A 25133-nucleotide genomic window follows, 5' to 3' on the forward strand; every position below is an offset into this window, starting at 1 on the left:
TGGAGCTGGATTTGAACCCACGACAGGTTCCCATGACATGAACTGTGCCGCACAAGCGCTAACCACTGCGCCGCCGTGCTGCCTGTAAACAAGATATACAAGAAACAAATATAACATGATAATAGGTAGAAAAGATTAAAAGTTATTTAGGGGCTGCGTCTCCTATAAGCCTTGAATTCAACCCATTTCACCTCTTTTCTTTTTGGTGGACTTCTTAATTTTATGATTTGATGTTTCTTGCAACATGTCTTAAAAGATAGATACATGTAGAATCCAATTAATTTAAAGCTATTGTTCCAATTTCAGGTATTGGGAACTCAATCAGATACTGAACATTTTCTTAACACTGTAAACATTTCATAACCAGAAAATAATAAGTTACCAAAATGGTGATGCTATTGTTTATCTCAGTGGTGTCAAACTTACGGCCAATGGGTCCTGATCAGGCCCGCTAAAATATTTTATCCTGCCTTCAATACATTGCTGAGAGAAGCACGAGAGAAAAATTTAACGCATCAATGACCCGCTGTTTTGCTACTCCAATTCACCTACTGTATTTGCTGACTACCATTGTTCAACAAGAGAACATTTGACGAAAAACCCGTCTTAAAGTCACGGATGTGCTAACCAGGGCTTTACAATTGCACTCACGTGTGGTGCGTGGATTTCTCTTTTAACTGCAACAATTGCTGCTAAATTGCGCCTTTCATCACGAGTGATTGAAAATGATCACCTGGATTAAAACCCAAAATTCCAAAATAGCACACAAGTGTCTTTTCAGAAGATTAAAGAAGCTTAAAGTCGTTTCTATAACAGATATCAAATATAACAGCAAAGTTCCTCAAATTAATGTAAACGTTTTAATTAAAAAATAAATTGTAGTAGAAAAAGACATTAAATCATTAAATTATGTGCACTTAAATTAGTTTTGTGTTCTATTTTAGTCCCTTTACAGAGTTTCCCTAAGTTAAATAAACTAGGGGTTTGTATGGTTGATTTGCGTTTTTTTTAAGAATACACAGTTTATAAAGACCACAAGACATTACATCTAGGGCAGCACGGCGGCGCAGTGGTTAGCGCGTGTGCGGCACAGTTCTAAGGTCTTGGGAACATCCTGTGTGGGTTCAAATCCAGCTAGCGGACTTACTGTGCGGAGTTTGTATGTTCTCCCCGTGATTGCGTGGGTTTCCTCCGGGCACTCCGGTTTCCTCCCACATTCCAAAGACATGCATTTCAGGTGAATTGGCCGGTTCAAATTGTCCATAGGTGTGATCGAGCGAGCGTGTTGTCTGTCCCTGTTTGCCCTGCGATTGGCTGGCAACCAGTTCAGGGTGTTCCCTGCCCACTGCCTGATGATTGCTGGGACCCCCGCGACCCTACTGACGATAAGTGGTGCAGCTGACGAGATGAGATGAGATGAGACATTACATCTAAGTGATGAAAAGAAACCCATAATAATCGTTTTGTAATTCAATCTTACACTTTTGAACCATAATTTGAATTTAATTGTGAGCCTCCGAATAATCCTCAGGGCTTTATCTCCTATAAAGCTAAAATGAGTTTAACACCCTTAGTTTATCTGGTACAAATATAATGGCCTGGCGTTGCCAAGTTTGACATTGCCGGGCATTCTACTTGGGCGAGGTCCTTGGGGCTGTGGTTTGTTAATAAAGCCACTAGGGAGTGCCAAAGTCATGCATGGCCGCATGCAGCTCTTGAGCCGCTTGTACACGAAAGCAGATGTACATCAATTTTGTTGGTGTTCATTGGGAGGGTCTTGACAGGAAACTAAGCTAAAAACACTTGACTAAAGTACAACTTTTACGAAAATCGTTTCAGCTGTTTCGTAGCCTATAAGCGAACACACACACACCCACACACTCAAATCTGGATTCATATAAACGTTTAGATAGATTCTCCAATGTTCTGTCTGCAGAGGCAAAAAGGTCATTGCATCACCTAAAATTCACCCCAGATCGTCAGTCAATGAATGCCATAGAGGCGGGTATCCAAATAACCAAAACTCTCAGGTTACTACTTGTTCTGGATTATGTGTTTTGGGTTGGCATCCATTTTTCTCAGTCATTGCGCCTTTGATTCACAAAAAACAATACATTTTCACCTTCAAGACAAGATGATTGGATAATTATGAGACATTTTCATTGTTTTACAATCAAAACTCTAATTTGATTCATTGTCTCTGCATAAGCTACTGAAGGCTCAGGTGTAACACATGCAGTCATCCACTCATGGGGTGTTTGGTTTCTCCCTTGGAGCTCTAGTTACTGTGTTTTTTCATGACTAATTCATCCGCTCTGTTCTCCCAAAAGCCGAGGGTGGTTGGGCAGCTCACGAGGGGGTCTGGACGTCAGTGCTTGTGTCTTTATGCTGGAGCAGTCGCGCCATTGGGGCTCCCAGAGGAGGAAGGCCGCGTGAACCGATGCAGAACAGGGAGACAATGAGCCCGCAGGACTCCAAGGCGACCGGGGCCGATGTCATGGAAGGACGTAAGGCTCAAAGTCGCAACCACGGGCGAACTGAACCCTCGGCACCCCCGCTGCCACCCCCTACGCCGCCGCCGACCGGGCCCCCGGAACACCCGCGGCCTCGGCTGGTTTTCCACACGCAACTGGCTCACGGAAGCCCCACGGGTCGGATCCAAGGATTCACCAATGTCAAGGAGCTGTACGCAAAGATTGCTGAGGTTTTCGACATCTCTCCCTCCGAGGTATAAAACTGGTCATATCAGCACAATATACTTCTTGGCTGCAATATGGACAAGATACCCTGATAGGGGCAAGACTTAGGAAAAAGAGAAGAAACTTACAACTTCAATCTGCTATAAAGCTCCAACATACTCGTTAATGCAAAAAAAAGTCAAGTCAAGTCATTTTTATTTGTATAGCCCTTAATCACAGAGTCTCAAAGGCTGCACAGGTTATTGCACAGACTATTATTTCAGACTATTATTACACCATCCCCTGATCTGGAACCAACATGAGGGCAAGGAAAAACTCAAAAACCTCAACATGAGGAAAAACAATCATGGACTTTGCTTCAGTCGTCATAGACTAGGTTTATACACAGGCAATAATCAGATTGGAAACGTAGATTTGGATTTCTGGTGCAAACCAAATTAACCATTTACATGCCTAGAGACAAATATTGGATATACCATATACATGGTATTTGCCAGTATTCCTATGACAAGCACGAAGCATCAATAGATGATGTTTTATTTGACCACTAGATTCCGCTGTATGGTGTAGTGCAACTGAAAAAGGGTGCTAAAAATCACAAAGGAAAAACACAAACTATGGAGACTCAAAGGGACCCAATAGCACACGTTTGCTTATTATCTTTCACCAAGCCGTAGTTGCAAGATGCTTGACAATCATACCAGCTCTCTTAAACTGAGGCTCATGTTATGGAGAATGAGTATTTAATGAAATGCACGTTCATTTGAAAGTTTACGTAGTTTTTCTTAATATTTAAATCAATATTGTTTTTTTAGGACTTTATATTAATACAGACCGTTCTTTTAACTTTTGACATTAAATAAAGGACGATTTTATCAGTCACTAAATTAAACAAATTAACATGCTTGTTTCCTCTGCGCTCCAAAAGTGAGCTCTACAGTATTGCTGCGTCCATTGTGTTAACAAGGTGGTGATTTTTCAATAACATAGACTTATGCAATATAATGATGGATACAACTGTTGTATAAACTATATAGACATGGATACACCTGTGTCTTTTTCGCAGAAGGGGCCAATAATAAAATGAAAACGTCATGGAAAAACAACCAGTATAAATGAGGCTTTGTTTTTTTAGCATGTAAACCAGTTTGCGTGTATCATTCGTCATTGTACTACAAGTCCCACAGGACTTAGCCTTATAAAAATATCCCGAATGAGGAGAAATTACGCGTGTGCAGAAGCAATCGGTTTACTTGAATGCGTATCCATGGACTAGTAATTGGAAAATGAAACGACTAACCCAACCGTAGGAATAGGAATACTCGTCAGATTTTAATCAAATTTTTGTGCTGTTAGACTAAATCCTGATCAGATTTATTTGGGCATTTACATGGCTTCACATAAACGGATTCTTACCGGAGTGTGAAAAATTAAAAATGTATTTAAAATTTTTTTTAACTTCAGTAAACTTCAATAATGTCATTTTAAATGTCAATTACAAAACAAAGCAAATATTGCAAAAAAATACAACATTACATTAGTATTTGTTTATTGTGGTTTTTAAGTTAGCGTTCATTCATTTAGCAGCAACAAATTATTTTAGTTGGCAGCACGGCGGCGCGGTGGTTAGCGCATGTGCGGCACAGTTCTGAAGTCATGGCTTCAAATCCAGCTACCAACCTTCCTGTGCGGAGTTTGCATGTTCTCCCCATGCTTGCGTGGGTTTCCTCCGGGCACTCCGGTTTCCTCCCACATTCCAAAAATATGCATGTCGGGTTAATTGGTCCAAATTGTCCCTAGGTGTGAATGAGCGAGCAATTTATCTGTCCCTGTGTGCCCTGCGACTGGCTGGCAACCAGTTCAGGGTGTCCCCTGCCCACTGCCCGATGACGGCTGGGATGGGCTCCAGCACCCCCGCGACCCTACTGAGGATAAGCGGTGCAGATAATGGATGGATGGATGGAATTATTTTAGTGATAAGACAAGAAACTAAAACACCACTGATATACTCAAAAGTGATTTTTAAAAAGTTGTTCGCTTAAAATGTGTAAGACAGTATCACCATGATACTCAATCAATGTGCGCATTGATTTTAAAACAGCCAGAATTATTCAAAACGTAAATGAGCTGTAAAACAGCACCAGCCGCAATCTGTAGCGTTATTAAGGCCGACACGAAGGCTTTTCCTATCAGCTTGAAGGACACATGGGTTTGGAGATTAGAAGAGGAAGTATATTCAACAAAACCTAACCTTCACATTCTTATCAAGACACTTGCCATAATTTTGATGACGTGACTAGAGAGATTTAAACAAGGCATTAAGTTGGATGTTCCCACTTTAACACCAACTTGGCAATCCAGTGAGTAAAACTCGATGAACACTATCACGTAAAAACTTCTAACAGTGGTTTGATTCGTGTAATGATTGCAACCTGCACTGATGTACTTCTCAGAGAACTGAATAACAGCAGCTGTCTTACATGATAAAACAAAAAGACCTTGAACTGTAGTCAGCCTTCAGTATCACATGAGAAACAATATCTGAGCGGAACCACACCGAGTCAGATAACAGCCGACTGTGGTTATCTATGATTTCCTTTGCGGCTTGTGAGAAAAAGCTTTTTGTTTAACTTAACAGTTGTATCTTTTTTTTGCCGTTTTCTAGTTTGGATTCTTTTTCTTGACAAAGCAGTTTTGAACAGTTATATTCATACATTTGACGATGAATTGTTTAGGTTATTTCTGATCAGCTAACTGACAATCCGGAGTGTCTCCTACCCGAAGTCAGCTGCGATGGGCTCTAGCACCAGCACGACCCTGGTCAGGTCGAGCAAGTAGATAACGGATAAATGAAGAATAAAATGAATGAATGAACAAATGAAAAAATAATCAATTGTTGTTTGGGTTACACTAAAATCACTAAGTGATGATCAAACTCAAAACTTACATACTTACAAAACTTAGCATACCGTTTGAGAAATACTGTATTATAATGCAGGGTGTTGCAAACGTCTTGGGCACATTATGACATTAAATATTTATCTGCGCCGCATGGGGAGAATATGCAAACTCCACACAGAAATGTTCGATCTCATGACCTTAGAACAGTGCCGCTGTCATGGTTGCCATGGCGCCCACTTGGCCGCGCCTGTGTGTGTCACGGTTGCCATGGTGCCCAATTGGCCCTGACTGTGTGTGTCATGGTTGCCATGGTGCCCAATTGGCCCCCGCCCGTGTTGTGCCAGCTGCGGCTTGTTTAGAGATTGACTTTTTTGTGTATATAAAGCTCAGCGCTCTCTTGCTTGAGTGTCAGCCCGTCCACGAACTTCTGTCCGACAAGACGTGGGTTCTGTCCTGTTTTCCTGTGATATCTGCAGTCCGGTGTTGTTCCCGTTTATTTTTCTACTGTTTAATTTCGGGTTCCAGTTTTGGTTCCCGTCTAGTTACCTCTGTTTATTTTCGTTACCCTGATTCGTTATCGATCTCATCGGTCTCTGGCTGCCTGTCCTTCCACGCCAGACCGGCTTCCTGACGTGCATGACTGCCCATTTCCCATAAAATAAAAAGCTTGTGTGAGAACGTAACACGATTGGGTCCTGTATCTGTCCTGGTTCTGACAGCCGCACACGGGCTAAGCACTGCTTTGCTGTGCTGCCCTTTTTCGGAAACCATTAAGGATATAAAAACACATCTGGTGAATTCAGAAATCTTGTAATCTCAAATTCTACATGGAATGCACGACACACATCAAGCCAATAGTCAAATTCTAGTCAAACACTTCCTAGCCTTGCAATGTCAATGTTTGCAACAGCTCTTGTTGTTCGTGCCTTCAACTCATCCACATCTATTGGAATAGCGGTCACATAGACCAATCCTTTGAAAAATCCTCACAAAAAAAATCACCTGGTATTTGATCCAGAGATCTGTGTAGCCAGAGCAGGAAATCGTGATCATTCTGCCTAGACCGTCCAATCCAAGTGTATTGCAGTGTTATTCTGAGAAAAAAATCTAACCCTGAGCCTCCATTGTGGTGGTGCCCCATCCTGTTGGAATCAACTAGTTTTTCAGCATGTTGGGGTACTTCTCACCATTCATTGTTGCTCTTTTAAAGAAAAATGTTCCGTAGACAGCTTTCTCCGACATAGCATAAAACACAGTGACCTTTGGAAAATCTTGCTGAAGCTCAAGAAGTTTATGGTGGTTCTCAGTACCCCATTTACGAGTGTTATGCTTGCAATCTTCGACATATATGTGCATAGTCGCCTCACCGCTAAAACCAAGCGGGTCGTTAAATCCATCATCTTCCATCTTCTGTTGCATTGCGAGGAAAGGATCACAAGGAGTTGGTTTATCAGTGTCCTCAACTGTTGGACTTCCTACATTTGATCAATGTACTGGGCCTGGAAAGCAGTTTGGACTATTTAAATCACATCTTCTTAAGTTAAGGGGCATCCTGGTCTTTTAGATGGGGGTAAACATCCATCCGTTTTAAATTTACCATGTCATCCCGCTATGAATTTTATTTCTGGTGGATTCTTTCCAAAATATCTGCAAAATGTATTTTGAACCACAGTCCATGATTGAATTTTTGCAAACTCAAGTATACAAATAGCCTTTCTTGATTGCATGAACAGCATTAATGTGTCTCAAAATTTAAAAAAAAAAAAAAGGCCTAAAGAAATATAATACTTTTATCTTACTACCATTTATAGTTAAAGTGATATGTGGACTTCAAATGCCCGAGATTTTTTGAACACCCTGCACAGTTTATTAAATGTAACAAGAAGGCGCTCGTCCAATGCTAGCAATTTGTTTGAATATGCTACCCTCTGCTGTCCAAAATTGTATTAAGCACAAGTGAAGATGCTTTACCATATACCTAAGGAGAGTTGGTGGTTCGGAGCACTTTTTTTCAGGAAAATTTGCATATTAATCCTTTAACACTTTATTGAAAGTACAGCTAAGACAACAATATTGTTGATGGGCCATCATTGTCTAATTTATTGACATATGGTAATTAATCTGAGCGTTTTTCCCTGAAGATGTTGGATTTATAATAACATAGCAAATGTTATATTTTTAGACCATATTTGAATAACTAAAATAACATTACGTATACGTTTAGATTGGTAAATACATGAGAGGAGATGCTAAGTTACATACGACTGCTTAAGTCAAACATTTTTTCTTTTTTCCATTTATTTATTTTCATATTTGAATTTGCCGTACCGGCGCGGTGGTTAGGGCGGGTGCGGCACAGTTCTGAGGTCGTGAGATCAAACCTTCCTGTGTGGAGTTTGCATGTACTCCCCGTGCATGTGTGGGTTTCCTCCGGTCACTCTGGTTTCCTCCCACATTCCAAGAACATGCAAATTAGGTTAATTGGCTGGTCCAAATTGTCCCTAGTCTGTGAATAAGAGAGGGAATTGTCTGTCCCTGTGTGCCCTGCGACTGGCTGGCAACCAGTTCAAGGTGTGCCCTGCCCATGGCTCGAAGATGGCTGGGATGGGCTCCAGCACCCCCCGCGACCCTACTGAGGATAAGCGATGCAGATAATGGATGGATGGATGGATGGAATTTGCCGCACTTACTTTAAAAAGATTGTTCCTAGGTTGCATTTGCCAAGATTTAAATGCGGGTGGATAGGTGGCTCCCTTAACCACTAGGGTCGTAGGGACACCATTTCCTGTGGTTTGTCCTGGGCAAGTACAAGTGAATTATCTTTGAAGTTCCATCAGATTTCTTCGCTTAGTGTGTGATATTTAGTGTCTGTTAGCGGTAGATATAAACTTTCATTCAGTTAAAAAAAAAACATTGATTTGAATACTAATACAAAAATACATGAAGTAATAAAAAACAAAAACGTCTTACATAGTGGAAGTTGCCGCCATGTTGGTCTAGCATCTTGCTGCTATGCTGTGCTCAGTGGCATAAGTTTTCGTTTACATTAGACAATACAGTGCCCTCTAATGTTCAGATATTACACAATGGGGCTTTAAGCATTCTAACATTTTGTAAGTAATAATCAACAATCGTCATCGATCAAAATGATCCCCTGAAATGTTTATTCACTAAAAATCATACAACACTATGAAATACAGTTTAAAAAAATCAAATATAAATCAAATTTCTCAATTTGTGAATATGCGAAGAGGGTTACATAATAACTACTGACATTTTGTTTTGGAGTTGCTAACCGTTTATTTGTCTTACAGCTCCTATATGTTGTTTCTTGAATCTCTTGACTCGACAACATGCCATCAACTAATTCCTGTTACTCTAAAATTTAAGAAAGCTTCCTGTTGTTGAAGCTCTGTTTTTATATCTTGTTTTTGTGTTATTTTGTAAAATGAAAACAATCACACAAGATAATTAACAATCAGTACCATAGACCTGAAGTCAGGGTAGGCAGATTAGATTTCTCTCATTGGTCATCATAGGGATATAAAATTGAAAAGAAAATATTGTGTTAAGGGGTCAGTGTGTCATATTTAGTGCCTCCTAGTGCTACAAAAAAAAACCTTTAATGAGTCAAAACAAACAAACAATGATTTGAAGAATAAGCAAAAAACATGAACTATCATACCAATGTTAAAAGAAGTATTCATAGTTTGAGAAATGTGTATTTCTTTCACATACCTAGTAGTTGCTGACATGTTTGTCTGCCATCTTGTTGCTACGCTGTGCTCATTTGGGAGTGGTTTTCGTTTACATTAGACAATACAGTGCCATCTAGCGGTCAAATATTACACAATGTACCTTTAAAGTTATGTAATCATTAAACGTCACAAATTTACAATTTTCTTTTTAAAAATTGCACAATTTTTACATTATAATGACTATTATTAAACAACTAGAGTGTAAAATATTTTTGTGCTGAACGTCTGTAGAACACAATTCTCTTGCCTCATGGTAAACGGCGGTCCCTTCTCAAGGTTTCTTCATTTTCCTCATGTTGAGGTTTTTGAGTTTTTCCTTGCCCTCATGTTGGTTCCAGATCAGGGGATGGTGTAATAATAGTCTGAAATGTAGTCTGTGTAATAACCTGTGCAGCCCTTTGAGACTCTTTGTGATTAAGGGCTATACAAATAAAAATGACTTGACTTGACTTGATAGTGAGTCCAAGGATTCTGATTTCGCGCATACTTCAGCCATGCAATAGAATTAATTATAGAACAGAGTCACCTCACTGGTTCCCTGCTTTGGGGTTTTTTCATCGTGCATTATGTTCTGCATTCTGATTGGTTAAACAGAGGAAGATGTTTTTTATCGCCAACAAATTTGGACCTCTCCACCCACTAAACTTGCTCAGGAGCCACCCTGCGAGTGTTTGGCGCTCCCTATTGGCTTCCTGCCCCTTTTTGGAAAACGTTTTTCTAGGACAAACCCGGAAGGTAAATGCTTTTTTCCATAATGTCGAGAAGTATTGTGTAAGGTGAAGTGGATAGGGTTTAAAATTACATTAAAACAGAAAAATATAAAAATATTTTTGAAATTTGACAGTACACAAGTTATTTGTAAAAGCAATGTTTATAAAGTACAGTACTTTCATTTGTTCCAAATACTAGACCCTGTAAATTGGGTTTTTTTCTTGAATAATAAACAAAGAGTGAAATAATTAGATAAATAATAAAGGTTTCTACTAGCGGATGTTGATGCGGGAGGTCCTGCCCCCATTAACCACCAGTATTACCAAGCCATCTGGGATTTTTTTTTTTCATTGCATTTATTTCTTTTCATAACCGAGGAATCAGCTTCTATTGATGCTTTAGTTCAAGGAGCAGTACATAAACTTCCTTTAAAGGTTAAGGTAACTACAGGTGCCCTTACGACCCAGGAGGTTACAGGATCTGTGAACTGTGAATACAATCAAAAATGTATTTCTATTCGACAGTTTATATATTGCTCTCTCGCTCAGCCAATCAAATGACGAATAATATCTAGGTTCATTTATTTGTAAATCTGACTGTTCCTCACCAGACCAGAACCTCACTGCACGTCACTGCATCTCAAGGAGGAAAACAAAACAAAACTAGATCAATTGCTGTCATTATAAACCCCCTCATTATATTTCCTGTTTTCCGCATTTCAGATTTTATTCTGCACCCTTAACTCCCATAAAGTGGACATGCAGAAGTTGCTTGGGGGTCAGATAGGTCTGGAGGACTTCATCTTCGCTCATGTCCGAGGAGAGACCAAAGAGGTGGAGGTGATCAAGACAGAGGACGCCTTGGGCCTCACTATCACAGACAACGGTGCTGGATATGCATTCATTAAGGTCAATAAGCAGACTAACGTGTTGTCAACGCTAATTCTAAATCAGGGATGTCAAACTCCAGACTTTCTGGGTGGCCCATGTTCTGCCAAACCTATGGCTCGCGAGTCATCAATGGCAATTTGCATGAGTACATTTGGCTCTGAGATAAAACCGAACTTGTACAACTTTGCAATAAATCACTTTATTCGAATCAATTATCACGCTTGCAAATCTAAAACAATAAAAATGGTCCAGGTTTCTGTTCCTTATATATAGGACACAATACTGACTACAGTTTAGAGTCAAGGTGTCACATCAGGTGGCCGTAAGTTGTACAAGATTCCTGTATATGGTTGCCCATTAACAATCTACCGTATGTTCATTGTTGAGACACTTTATGATGAAATGCCATACATTTTTTTAACCCAAAACAAACGTTTTACCCAGAAGCTCTAGCGATGCTTGTAGAGCAATTTGATCGGGTGAGTAGTAGTAATGGGCGGAGCTATACACATTACTGGGCACAGCATTGGCTGCATTGAAGGTAAATGCGTTGGTATCCTCGATTGCAGCATTTTGGGACATTTTTACAGAAGAATTTTGCTTACACCTGGTTTTGAAAAACATTATCCAGGACAAAAATGAGCCTCTACACTCTTAAGTAACTGAAAGAGGGAGACCAATTTTAAGCGGGATATTTTTTTTATCGATATGGGATACATGCTCTGTCAAATGTATTATCTCATAGATTTTATCAGATCATCTAAATAAAAGAAAAAAAAGAAAAATAGCGAAAAGAAAGAAGAAAGAAAAGGCAAAGGAAAAATTAAAAAAAAAAAAAATGAAATAATGAAACGAATAATAAAAAAATAGAAAGAAAAAAAGAAAAAGGAAAAAGAAAGAAAAAAGAATAAAAAAGGGCAGAAAAAAATAAAGTGCTTTTTTTTATATCTAGCAATAAGATACCCGACAATAATGTCATCTACCTTTAGGTGATCCTTATCTTATGTCAAATAGATGCAAATTTCCCGACCTATAAGTATTTTAAAAATGCATGTATATTTTTTATTTATTAAATCTATATCATTTTTTTGGTCACGATAAATAAAGTTTTTCTACTTTGGAATCGCTAAATATTACACATTGTCTATTTAATTGTTGTGCTGGTTTGAAATTATTGAAAAATAAATATAAGATAAAAATATTCTCAGTGCATTGGCTATAACATTAGGCTACATCAGATCAGACTACTAGGCTTGGCATACTAAAGCTAGGAGTATAACTTGCCCTCTATTGGCCAGAGACAGAATATGGTTTGCATTTATTTAAAATATTCATAACTTTTGAACGAAATGATCTAGAAACGCGTTTCTTTTTTGTTTTTTGACATACTCAGAAATTTATGGAGGGCTGGATATAAATGATCCAATGCGGGCCCTCGGGCCATATGTTTAACATGGCTGGTCAAAGGCAAACTTTAAAGAATTTTCTTTTGCTTCCCCCCTCAGAGAATAAAAGAAGACAGCACGATAGATCGGCTAAGAACGGTGTGTGTTGGTGACCACATCGAGGCCATCAATGAGCAAAGCATTGTGGGATGCCGACACTATGAAGTGGCCAAGATGCTGAAAGAGCAACCGAGAGGAATTCCCTTCACTCTTCGCCTTGTTGGACCCAAGAGGGCCTTCGGTGAGATACGTAAATCAAGTTTAATACAGCAATCCCTACTTCACACTTCGGTTATCGCTGGTCTGAATTGTCTTTATTGTCATTGATAACAATTTATCGTGTATAGTGTTCTGCGGTAGACAGCACACACCAAATACCGTTACAGGGGTCAAGTTGTATATGTGTGCTGAGTGGGCGACAGTGATAGGCTGGTGTATGCTGTCAGTCAAACAGCAGGGCGGGTGCACAATTCAATGTGGCCTCCGAAACAAGCTGCAAAGTTGGCAAAAGCTACCTTTTAGTGGCTTGTTACATTTAAAAGAAAATTATGAATTTAATCGGACGCAGGAAAGTTAGGAAATAGCAAAAAATCGTGATCACCAGTAGGTGCTCCATGGATTGTTATCAGGTTAGGAAAGCAACTGAAGCTGGAAATAGCGAGGCTGCAGACATGGCCTACTGCTAACAGCTACGTAACAGCTCTCACTAGCTACCCCTGACCAACCTATGTCACAAACTCCAGATTCATTACCCATGAAGAAGAACCGCCGTTGTGTTTTAATAACCGCGTAAACCTGGCTCAATTCGAGGATACGCAATACTAGTGTGCAGCTAGCCAGCTGCTCTCATAATACCTTTCTTGATCAGAAAAGGAGAAGCCCTCCAATTTTGTTGTACTCTTTAAATAAAGAGACTTCATTAATCTTTTGTATTCTCTGTTTTTTGTAAGTTTATAGTTGGTTTTTGTTGCAGTTGTAAAAGGACGTCATCTCGAGGTAAGTTTAACCCTTGGGAGTTTTATTGAAGGAGCAACGCTAATTTGTGAATTTTCGCTTTTTGCTGGGGTTTCTGGTCCCCATTAACCAAGATAACAGAGGAATTGCTGTACAGAGCACATGCTATGAATATTTGAAGGGAGTTAAAACCACATGTTCTCTGTAGCCCTGCTTGTTGAATCTTAGCATTTTGAGAAACTCTTCCCCTGCCAAATGATATAAGAATTATTTTTGACATCTATAGCCGTTGATGGCACTAAGCATGCTTGTTTTGCGTTGTGAGTGATGCAGCTAAACTAGACTGTCAACATCCATTTCAGGCGCACCGAATTTGTTAGTAGCTTAGTTGCCGACTGAAAATAACATTCTAATACAAAACAAAGACATTTATTTTAGCACACATGCAGTGATCCCTCGTTTTTCTCAGGGGTTATGTTCCAAAATGAACCCGTGAATAGGAAAAATCCGTAAAGTGGAAACAGAATTTTTTCAAAATGATCACACAATTAGGAACCCTTTCCATTGTCTTTGACAAATACAAGTACTGTAATGATTAAAAAAAAATGAATTATTTTACAAATATTTACTATCGCATCAAGTAATTGGGGGAAAACTGTCGAGCCAATCAGAATGCAGAACACAATGCATGATGCAAACCTATAAAGTAGCAAAAACGTGAAAAGTAAACCACGTTATAGTGAGGGATTGCTGTATTCCAGACAATGGAACTGAACATAACATTATTTTTTTGCAAATGTGTGGGGCAGCTAAATCCACCCGTTTTCATCTCTCTATGGAGCAGCCATTTTGTTATTCAGCTTCTCCCATTAGTCGACTGAAATCATATCAAAATAATGAATTAGAATCAAAATTGTCTGTATTGTCATTGATATCAACGTTGTGAAATATTCTATGCAACGAGATTAGACATGGCACTCCCGGGTAAAATATGTAATGTAAAGACTTACAACGTAGTGCAGAGAAAAACACGGCGGCGTAGTGGTTAGCACGTGTGCGGCACAGTTCTAAGGTCTTGGGAACCTCCTGTGTGGGTTCAAATCCAGCTACTGGACTTGCTATGCGGAGTTTGTATGTACTCCCCGTGCTTGCGTGGGTTTCCCCCGGGCACTCCGGTTTCCTCCCACATTCCAAAGACATGCATTTCAGGTGGATTGGCCGGTCCAAATTGTCCCTAGGTGTGAAAGAGCGAGCGGGTTGTCTGTCCCTGTGTGCCCTGCGATTGGCTGGCAACCAGTTCAGGGTGTCCCCTGCCTACTGCCCAATGATTGCTGGGATGGGCTCCAGCACCTCCGCGACCCTACTGAGGATAAGCGGTGCAGCTAATGAGATGAGATGAGAGATGAGATGAGAGGAGATAATGATAATAATAATAAATAATAAAAATAAAGCAATCAAGAGGAAGAGTGTATTGTAACAATATTGCAATAATAATATTTAGCAGCATCAATTTGAAAAAAAAAAACCCCAATATCTCTCTCTCTCTTTCTCCCTCTCTCTCTCTCTCTCTCTCTCTCTCTCTCTTTCTCTCTCTCCCTCTCTCTCTCTATATATATATATATATATATATATATAAAACTTTATAGTTCAGCTCCATTCCAAAAACATGCATGTTAGGTTAATTGGCCGGTCCAAAATGTCACTAGGTGTGAATGAGTGAGTGAGTTTTTACAGTTTTGTGTGCTCATTTGGGGTGGTGATGGCCCTGGGGAAGAAGCTGAGCCAGTTTGTCCAAGTTTTAAGGGACTTGTAGCGCCTACCAGAGGGCAACAGGTCAAAGATGTGGTGGCCAGGGTTGGAATTGTCTAATGCTGATTATGCTTTTTGGAAATTAAACAATACAGAAGAAATGAGGACCTCAATTTGTGATGTCACAAGACTCACCCCAGTTTAGATACTTAATCTTTGTTCATTTAATCAACAAGAAATAAACCTTTGGTTTATTGACAAAAGGTCTCAGGATGTGGGCGTATGTCGCCTTTCGTGTTCCCATAAATGTTTTTAGCTCGATTTATTCTACTTGATCACAACACATTGTAAAAGGAAATGAAGGCGTCGACAGTACTGGGACTTTTCTGTCGTCGGTCTTTTGTTTCACATGGGAAAACAAAATGAAAGTCAATGAGTTGACTTCCTAATTACAGCAGAAGTGATATGTTGGTGAGAACAATACAAGTGATGAAGGGCCACTTCCACCGAGGTTATAGCACAGAGGCTTCATAGTTTGTCTGTTCCTTATCATTGAGTCACAGCCCAATATTACTAATGTATTATATTATTACACCTCAATCAAGGGCAGGACTAAACTAATCCGGACTGAACTTTACAGGTAGTTCACAATACTATGGAATTTCAGTTAACGTGTACAAATTTATGTGAGTTTTACACATAGAGGTTTCTTGCCATCACAGTGCACAAAGCAAAGTACATCAAATTATTGTGAAGTTTGCATGTACATCAAACTGTGTGGAGTTTGCATGTTCTCCCCGTCCTGGCGTGGGTTTCTTCCGGCCACTCCGGTTTCCTCCCACATTCCAAAAACATGAATGTCAGGTTAATTGGCCGGTCCAAATTGTCCCTAGGTGTGAACGAGCAAGCAAATTGTCTGTCCCTGTGTGCCCTGCGACTGGCTGACAAACAGTTCAGGGTGTCCCCTGCCCACTATAATACTTTAAAAAAAACTTTTACCAATGTGATTATCTATTTTTGTCAATAACCTACACGTGGTGGCCGAAGCACAGAAACACGACAAATACATTATGGTGTTCTTTTATTCGGACGGAGTTCGGTAAGCTCAAATCAGGCTGCAGGGCAACAATTATGGTCCAAGAGGCAGGCGAGGGGTTGGTGTTTCATTAAACCCAAACAGCATAGGCGACAATCAGAGTTTGTCAGGCGATACTCCTGAGCCTTAAGAGCAGGCAATGGTTTGGTTTGGTTTACTGGAATATTAACAGGCTGAGACAAGAGTGCTTGAGACGTGACATGGAGGACAAGAAACTAGCACAGAGCCAAGAAGACTGAATATTAGATAATGACGAAGGTGAGTCATGATAGGAGCGAGACAGAAGATAGGAAATAGAGAAAGAGGAGGGAGAGATAGAGTTATATGTAAACATACAGAAAAACAGGAACCTGAGTGCAAGATCCTGGTTATTCATTCATTCATTCATTCATTCATTCACGTATCTTTAGGGTCCTCTGAGGCAGTTTTCTATTGTAAAAAACACCCTTAATTTTAGTGGGTCTGTTGACTATTGATCGAATTTAGGTTCTTGTTTAAAAAATGAATAGAAGTTTTAAAATGATCTTCTTGAAATATTGACGTAATTTAAATTGTTACTTTTACATTGGTTCCATATAATGCTTTCGTAAAACTCCATTTGAGAACACTTCGAGTACATTTTTATGAGAATGGATTTCCTTCAAAACAAGTAATGTTTGATTAAGTAACTGAAACAATAATTATTTTGCTATCGGGGTTGTAATATTTGGTTTATGTGTTTATACTCAGGTTGAACCTGGCGTTGTCTGAAAATGCTCTGTACCATTATGCAAATTGAGTTACTGACTAACAACATTTGTGTACATGCCTCACTCATTTTATTCCCAAATAATCCAATTCAATGCTGTCACTATTATCTTGAGATTTTAGACTACTGTATTTGACTTATACGATACTTTGATGGTCAGTTGAACACTTCAAATGGTGAGGGAATGCATTACTACTGTATGCTCTGCTGTAAGTGATGCTTGCTCTATTTGCAAAATATATACCTCACTTTTTTGAATTTATTTTTTTAAAATACACGAATAGATAAACACAAATGTTGAACAAATTCAAACCATGAAAGTGAATAGGACCATTTAAGTGTGTGTGTTTTCTTCAGACATGATCGGAATGAGGACCAAAGCACCGAAGTCGAATGAAGGAAAAATAGTCAATGGAAAGGAAACCCTGCGTCTCCGTTCCAAAGGTGCAGCCACTGTCCAGGAAGTGGTGAGTTTGAAGGGATGGAGTTTGAAATATTAGCCACACTTACCAACATGCATTCCCTGGAGCCGATTGTCCCCCACCTGGAAAGGTTAACATACAGCACCAGCAACACATTTGCTCAACATGAAACTGATACCCAGAAAATGTACTGCACTACATAATGGCTATTTGCCGCTCCATTGGATGCACTTGCTTTGTATTGAAAATTCATTTAAAAAAAAAAAAGAAAAAAAAAAAATTTGAAGCCCCCCATGGAAAATATTTCACAGCGAAATTGTATTCAGAATAACAATAGATGTAAAACAACATAGTATAATACAATTCATTCATTTAAAACTTTCACGAATGTTCTTAAATCTTCTAAATGTATGTACGGATCAGTGACGTGTGGTGAGGTTGATGTCAGATGTAAAAATAAATGAACCTACATCTTATTCATCACTTGAAACATAAACTGTAGCAAATAAAAAGAACGTTTTATGATCTTACCTTAACTAATATATTGAAATGAAATGATCTGCATTTATATAGCGCTTTTCAAGTCAATGACTTTCCAAAGTGCTTTACATTGTGCTTCACATTTCCCAATAGCAGCCGTGATCTGTGCAGCCATGTAAGGCGCTAACCTGCTTATTGGGGGTATTGGTAGTCCATTCAACAAGAAAAAAATTACTGGACAGCTTTAGTTGTGAGCTTGCTAATACTATAGCTAATGCTATTGTTTGGGGCTAAGGTGTGTGCAAAATTTTAAACCTTGGTCTTACTATCGCCCTCTCCCATGATGCAGAAATGCATGCCTCACTCTGCATCCGCAGACATTCAGCACAAAACATACTAATTGTATTGATAACATTTGTAATATAATATTAAACTCGGCAGTTCAATAAAAGATAACCTAAACAATGAATAAATGTTAGCATTAGGTATATTTTCATGATGACAGATGAGGCACAGCCTCACCAGCCTCCCTTGACGTTAGGTCTCTGGTAGAGATTTGTCATTCTTTTGTGTGATTGTTTTAATTTGACAAAATAACAGACATTTTGGGCAGCACGGCTACCAACCTTCCTGTGCGGAGTTTGCATGTTCTCCCCGAGCTTGCGTGGGTTTCCTCCGATCACTCCGGTTTCCTCCCACATTCCAAAAACATGCATGACAGGTTAATTGGCCGGTCCAAATTGTCACTAGGTGTGAATGAGCGAGCGAATTGTCTGTGCCTGTGTGCCCTGCGATTGGTTCAGGGTGTCCCCTGCCCACTGCCCGAAGATGGCTAGGATGGGCTCCAGCACCTCCGCGACCCTACTGAGGATAAGCGTTGCAGATAATGGATGGATGGAACAGACATTTTTCTTAAAAATAACACACACACAATCAAAAAGAACCCTAAACCTTAAGCTTCAACGCAGGATGCACAACAATTTTCCCGCAACGCATAGATGAAACGCTTCAGATGGGGAATGCTTCATTTTGAATTCGAAACGGGGCGGCACAGTGGCTGGGTGGTTAGTGAGCAGCCCAACGGCGCGATGGTTCAGGGTTTAAGACCAGCTACCGCAGCCTCCCCATGTGGAGTTTGCATGTTCTCCCCGTGCTGCATGGATTTCCTCCGGGCACTCTGGTTTCCTCCTACATTCCCAAAAGCATGCATGCCAGGTTAATTGGCCGGTCAAAATTGTCCATAAGTGTGAATGGGCAAGTGGGTTATCTGTCTCTGGGGTCCCCTGCCCACTGCCCGAAGATAGCTGGGATGGGCTCCAGCACCCACGCGACACTACTGAGGATAAGTGGTGCAGATAATGGATGGATGGAATTGAAAATGAGACAAAATTAAAAACAGAACAAAACAGTTCTGACATACTAACGCTCCATTTGAATTTCCATTATTAAAGTCCAGTATTTTGATCTCCAGCAGACTGAGTTTGAAGAAAGGGCAACAATGAAAGTGGACGACTTGCTGGAAAGCTACATGGGCATCAGGGATTTAGAGCTTGGTAAGACAACTGTTTTGTTTATGTTTAAAAATGTTGCACCATTACATTTAGCTCTTCGCTAATGAAGATTTCTGCATATACTGGGGTTTGTGCAAATGCTCGAATTTGAATGTTGATCAAGGGTTGAAAAGTGCTTGAATTTTGGGTGAAGTGCTTTTACATTCTTGAAACTGCTGCCATGTTTCTCAACAACTCTGCTTAAAATGAATGAATGTAATCTGTATTAGTGCAATGATTACGTATCAATCATGGACATTTATTATGGGCCATAGAACAAATGGAGATAGTTTCCTAGTCATAAATTGTAATAGGAATCACCTTCTGCACCTTCAAATGTATGCTACATGTTACAACATTTTACCCAAAACCTATCTGGAGAGAGATTTGCCTCAGTATATCTATCTATCTATCTATCTATTTACCGTGGTCATATCCCTCGAGAGGGGTGACCGACAGAAAGAGAAACACATACAAAAATAAATACATTTAAAAAAACAAAAATCGGCAAAAGTAGCAAAAAACACATACAAAAATATTTGGACCATGGCCAACCCAAATGCCCAAACAAGTTAAGCACCTCGGCATACATGTTGGTCATGCTTTCGTCCCTCCAGATGAAACGGGGCACAAGAAAGCGGTCGTGTCACTCGGGTCAGGGTGACACAACACACTCTTCTGTTCAACAGCAGGGCCCGACAGCTTTCACTAGTTTACCCCTGCCGCATCATATACATATATATATATATATATATATATATATATATATATATATATATATATATATATATATATACTGGACTGTCTCAGAAAATTAGAATATTGTGATAAAGTTCCTTATTTTCTGTAATGCAATTAAAAAAACAAAAATGTCATACATTCTGGATTCATTACACATCAACTGAACTATTTCAAGCCTTTTATTATTTGAATATTGCTGATTTTGGCTTACAGCTGAAAAAAACTCAAAAATCCTATCTCAAAATATTAGAATACTTCCTCAGACCAAGTAAAAAAATAATTTTATAACAGCAAAACTAAATCAAACATTTGAAAATGTCCATTGATGCACTCAGTACTTGGTTGGGAATCCTTTTGCACGGATTACTGCATCAATCCGGCGTGGCATGGAGGCAATCAGCCTGTGGCATTGCTGAGGTGTTATTGATGCCCAGGATGCTTCGATAGCGGCCTTCAGCTCATTTGCATTTGTAGGTCTGGTGTCTTTCATCTTCTTCTTAACTATACCCCACAATTCTCGATGGGGTTCAGGTCAGGGGAATTAGCAGGCCAATCAAGGACAGTGATGCCATGGTCAGTGCACCAGTTACTGGTGGTTTTGGCACTGTGGGCAGGTGCCAGATCATGCTGGAAAATGAAATCCTCATCTCCATAGAGCTTTTCAGCAGATGGAAGCATGTAGTGCTCTAAAATCTCTTGGTACACAGTTGCATTTACTCTGGACTTGATGAAACACAGTGGACCAACACCAGCAGCTGACATGGCTCCCCAAACCATTGCTGACTGTGGGAACTTCACACTGGATTTCTAGCAACTTGGATTTTGCTCTTCTCCAGCCTTTCTCCAGACTCTGGCGCCTTGACTTCCAAATGAAATGCAAAACTTGCTTTCGTCTGAAAAGAGGACTTTGGACCACTCTGCAACTGTCCAGTGCTTCTTCTCCATAGCCCAAGTCAGACGCTTCTTCCGTTGTCTTGACTTCAGAAGTGGGAATACGGCTATTGTAGCCCATTTCCCGGACACGTCTGTGAACTGTGGCTTTTGATACCTGGACTCCAGCTTCAGCCCACTGTCTTTGAAGCTCCCTCAAATTCTGGAAGCGGCTCTTCTTCACAATTTTGTTAAGGCTGCGGTCATCTCTCTTGGTTGTGCAGCGTTTCCAGCCACATTTTTCCCTTCCAACAGACTTTTTGTGGATATGCTTTGAAACTGCACTCTGTGAACAGCCTGCTCTTTGAGAAATTTCTTTTTGTGTCTTACCCTCCTGATGGAGGGTATCAATGATGGTCCTCTGGACAGCAGTCAGATCAGCAGTGATTTAGTTTACTGAACCAAGCTGAGTGTTTTTAAGGCTCAGGAAACCCTCGCAAGGTGTTTCGAGTTAATTAGATGATTCAGGTGATTAGTTGAATAGCCTACTTGTATACTTTTTCATGATATTCTAATATTTTGAGATAGGATTTTTGAGTTTTCTTAAGCTGTAAGCCAAATTCAGCAATATTCAAATAATAAAAGGCTTGAAATAGTTCAGTTGATGTGTAATGAATCCAGAATGTATGACATTTTTGTTTTTTTAATTGCATTACAGAAAATAAAGAACTTTATCACAATATTCTAATTTTCTGAGACAGTCCAGTATATATATATACAGGGTTGGGTAGGGTTACTTTAACTGGATTACTTTCAATTACTTTTGGATTGCTCCAATACCAAATATGCTAATAAAAGACAAAAGAAACTAAATAAGAATAAAATGATGACTCACAACACGTGGTAAGCTTTCTCTCCTGTCTTTGATCTCTTTGATCTCCGGAAAAACTAACATAAATGCGACAGAAGCAAAATGAAAATAAATCCAAACAGCTTGCCAACATCATTTTTGCCGTTCCATGTATTCCGTTACTCCCCAAGCCTGCACAAAATTTAGTAATTTTATTAGTGGACTAATAGTGGACTAGGAGCCAGTGCAAGTTGGCCATCACAGGAGTAATATGCTCAAACTTTTTTGTCTTAGTCAAGAGTCTTGCTGCTGCATTCTGAACCAGCTGCAAACTTTTGATGCTATACATCAGGAGACCAGAAAACAATACATTACAATAATCAAGCCGAGAAGTAATAAACGCATGAATTAGAACCTACTCATTTGATTGGTACAGCATCAAACAGCATCCATCAATGAGTTACTTGTCCATTACTTAACACATATTAAACCAAATGAAATAATATACATCCATTGGAAAATGGGTATTCATATCTTACTTATGGACTTAATTTGGAATTTTGCTGCTGCTAAATTTGATTGCGCTTTTTTCATTCCATTGTTACTATACAAGCACGACCTGGTAAATATTTTTGCCTTTTTATCCCGCCATAGTTTTTATCTTCTTTTTATTTTTTATGTCCTTATCAGGTGTTTATCTTGGAGTGCTATAACTAATCTTGTTGTAATCAATGCCCTCCCTTTAGCCCTTTCTTTTAATGAAAAATCCGAGGTTACAAAAGCACTTCATCGTATAAAAATCAAAGAACAGTAACGAGCACAAAGAAACGGTGATCAGCAGCGGGTGCTCTGTGGATTGGTATCGAGTCAGAGAAGCGACTGAGGTGACGTCGGGAGAGAAGGCAATAACGAGGCTGCAGATCAAGCCTACTCCAACGGCTAGGCTATGTCACACCTCTCACAAGCTACCCCTGCCCAGCTTGTATCTCACCAGTGCCAGATCCATGAAACCCATGAAACGTATGACCTGTAGCTTTAACTTGTGGAAAACAGCCACAATCGTGATGTTTGTATTTCAAGAATCTCGGGACCTGGCTCAATCCAAGGACACCTGATGCTAGTGTGCAGCTAGACAGTCGCTTTCTAAATCCCTTTCTTGCAATGAAACCGGAAGTCCTCCAATGTTGTTGTTCAATTTATAATGACAATAAACTGCAATTATGTCTGTGTTTTTATTTGTAGATCTATAGTTGTTATTACTTTTATACATTTTCATTTTTTTGGAGGCGTGTTGGTCACCATTAACCGCAATAACCCAGGGATTACTGTACAGCTGTGTCGGCAAGTTTCATTTTACCATGAATGAGACTTAACACATATCAACCCAAAACACAAACCTTTAGAGAAAAAAACCCAAGATATAAAACAGAGTGATTGAAAAAAAACCCAAAATCAATATCAATTTGCCCATTTTCTATTTTTGTGCAGCGACTACCATTGTGGAAGCAGGCAAAGACAAGAACAACCCAGACGACTTTGCAGAAGCTCTGGATTCAGTTCTAGGAGATTTTGCTTTCCCTGACGTCTTTCTGTTTGACGTCTGGGGAGTAATCGGAGACGTCAAGAACGGAAGATTCTAAATTTTGACTGAGTCCATAGAGCAGTCTTTCTTGGCACTGCCATTTTGAAGAAGGCAGCCTTCTTTTTCTTGCATGAATTTTTAATTCATTCATTAATGTTTAATGCTTGCATACATTTAACATTTATGCAAGAATAACTATCTTCTAAAACCATGGCAGGGGCTGTAGTTAATGAATGCTTTCTGTTTAGGCCTTGGGGCACATTACTGTTGAGAACAAAGTAAGGATTCCACAGCCATGTCATTTAAAGGTCAGATAAATAATGCACAGAAAGTACGGCTAGCGCAATACAGTACGAAATTGAGTAGGTATTTGGTAAATGTAAATGTGTTTACAACCAAATGCACATTAGTTATGATTTTTTTTTTTTTTAACCGATGAACATCATTCCTTATCATCTCCTCCGTGGCTTTGAAGATAACCACTTAAAAGCATCCTGTGACAGGAAAAACTGCTGTTGATCGAAATCAGGAAAGCCAAAGCTACACAGCTGCAGTGAATTTCTCTGGAATCTTTTTTCTGTTTTTCTCCAGAATCATAGCCCCAGGGAGGAAGAAACAGCCAAGCTGTGTTTCTTTTGAAAGTATTGATTTTGCACTAAGGCAAAAGTCAAACAACAAAATTATTGATGTTGTGTGTTACGGGATAATAGGATGCAACAACTTCATTTATTGAAAAGTCACATTATTTATGCAGATTTATCCAGATCTGCATTGTAGTATTTGGGCTGATGGTAATGTTTGACTTTTGCACGTTGTACACTACTGCATTCTTGGCAATGTATGACACATTTAATGTTAAATGAAGAATAAATCCCTTTAGACAAGTATGTTTGTTTTTTGAAACACAGAAGGACAAAACGTCTCAGGGACGATAAATTGCCCTTAGTTAGTAATTTACTCGAACTTGTCAAAAGGCTTTCAAAGCTCATAGGTTAATATTGTGAAAACTAGGAAAACATTATAAATTTCCCAATGGCACATTAAAAATGTGTACTCTTCACAAGAATTAAGCTATATTTTATTTAGTTTGGTTCAATCTGCTTAGAATGTCAAATCAAGTCATGTTTATTTGTATAGCCCTTCATCACAAATAGTCTCAAAGGGCTGCACAGACCAGATTATTGCAAACCACAGACTATTATTACACCATCCCCCGATCTAAAACCTACATGAGGGCAAGGAAAAACTCAAAAACCTCAACATGAGGAAAATGAAGAAACCCTGAGAAGGGACCGCACATGAGGTAATCCCCCTCCCAGGATGAATAGGCTGAAATTAAATACACAGTATGTCCATCAATATTCCATTTTTACAGTAGAGTGGCCGGCCTACATAAGAGCTACTCTGAGTACAAGAAATTTGAGATACAAGATGTCGTTTCGGGGAACTTGGAAAACCCAAGTTACGAAAGTTTCCAGACGCTACCACTCGCAACCTCTCACCACCAGCATCAGTTCATGTCAGTTAGCTCTTCTGTGCGTTATCCGCCATTCATACCTGACCCCGCACTCTTGTGTTGTGTTTTTTTTATATTGATCCCTTGTGCTCCCTTACTCCTCCCACAACTCTCACCCCACTCCATCACTATCACCCATACACCTCCCTTAGCAACTACCGACTTCCTTAA

General features: G+C 39.5%; 1 protein-coding gene across 1 annotated transcript; it reads left to right on the plus strand.

Moving 5' to 3' along the window:
* The first annotated feature begins 2409 nt into the window (after window positions 1–2409).
* gipc3 (GIPC PDZ domain containing family, member 3) lies at window positions 2410–23773 on the plus strand. The gene is made up of 6 exons (XM_088349702.1): window positions 2410–2728; window positions 10792–10977; window positions 12465–12645; window positions 17309–17418; window positions 19325–19406; window positions 23353–23773. Exons 1-6 carry the CDS (start codon window positions 2441–2443, stop codon window positions 23502–23504), a joined length of 999 nt encoding a protein of 332 aa, XP_088205828.1. The 5' UTR covers window positions 2410–2440; the 3' UTR covers window positions 23505–23773.
* Window positions 23774–25133: the final 1360 nt, after the last annotated feature.

Source organism: Urocampus carinirostris, chromosome 12, assembly GCF_059441175.1.
Source record: "Urocampus carinirostris isolate Australia breed hairy pipefish chromosome 12, RoL_Ucar_1.0, whole genome shotgun sequence".
NCBI lineage: Eukaryota > Metazoa > Chordata > Actinopteri > Syngnathiformes > Syngnathidae > Urocampus > Urocampus carinirostris.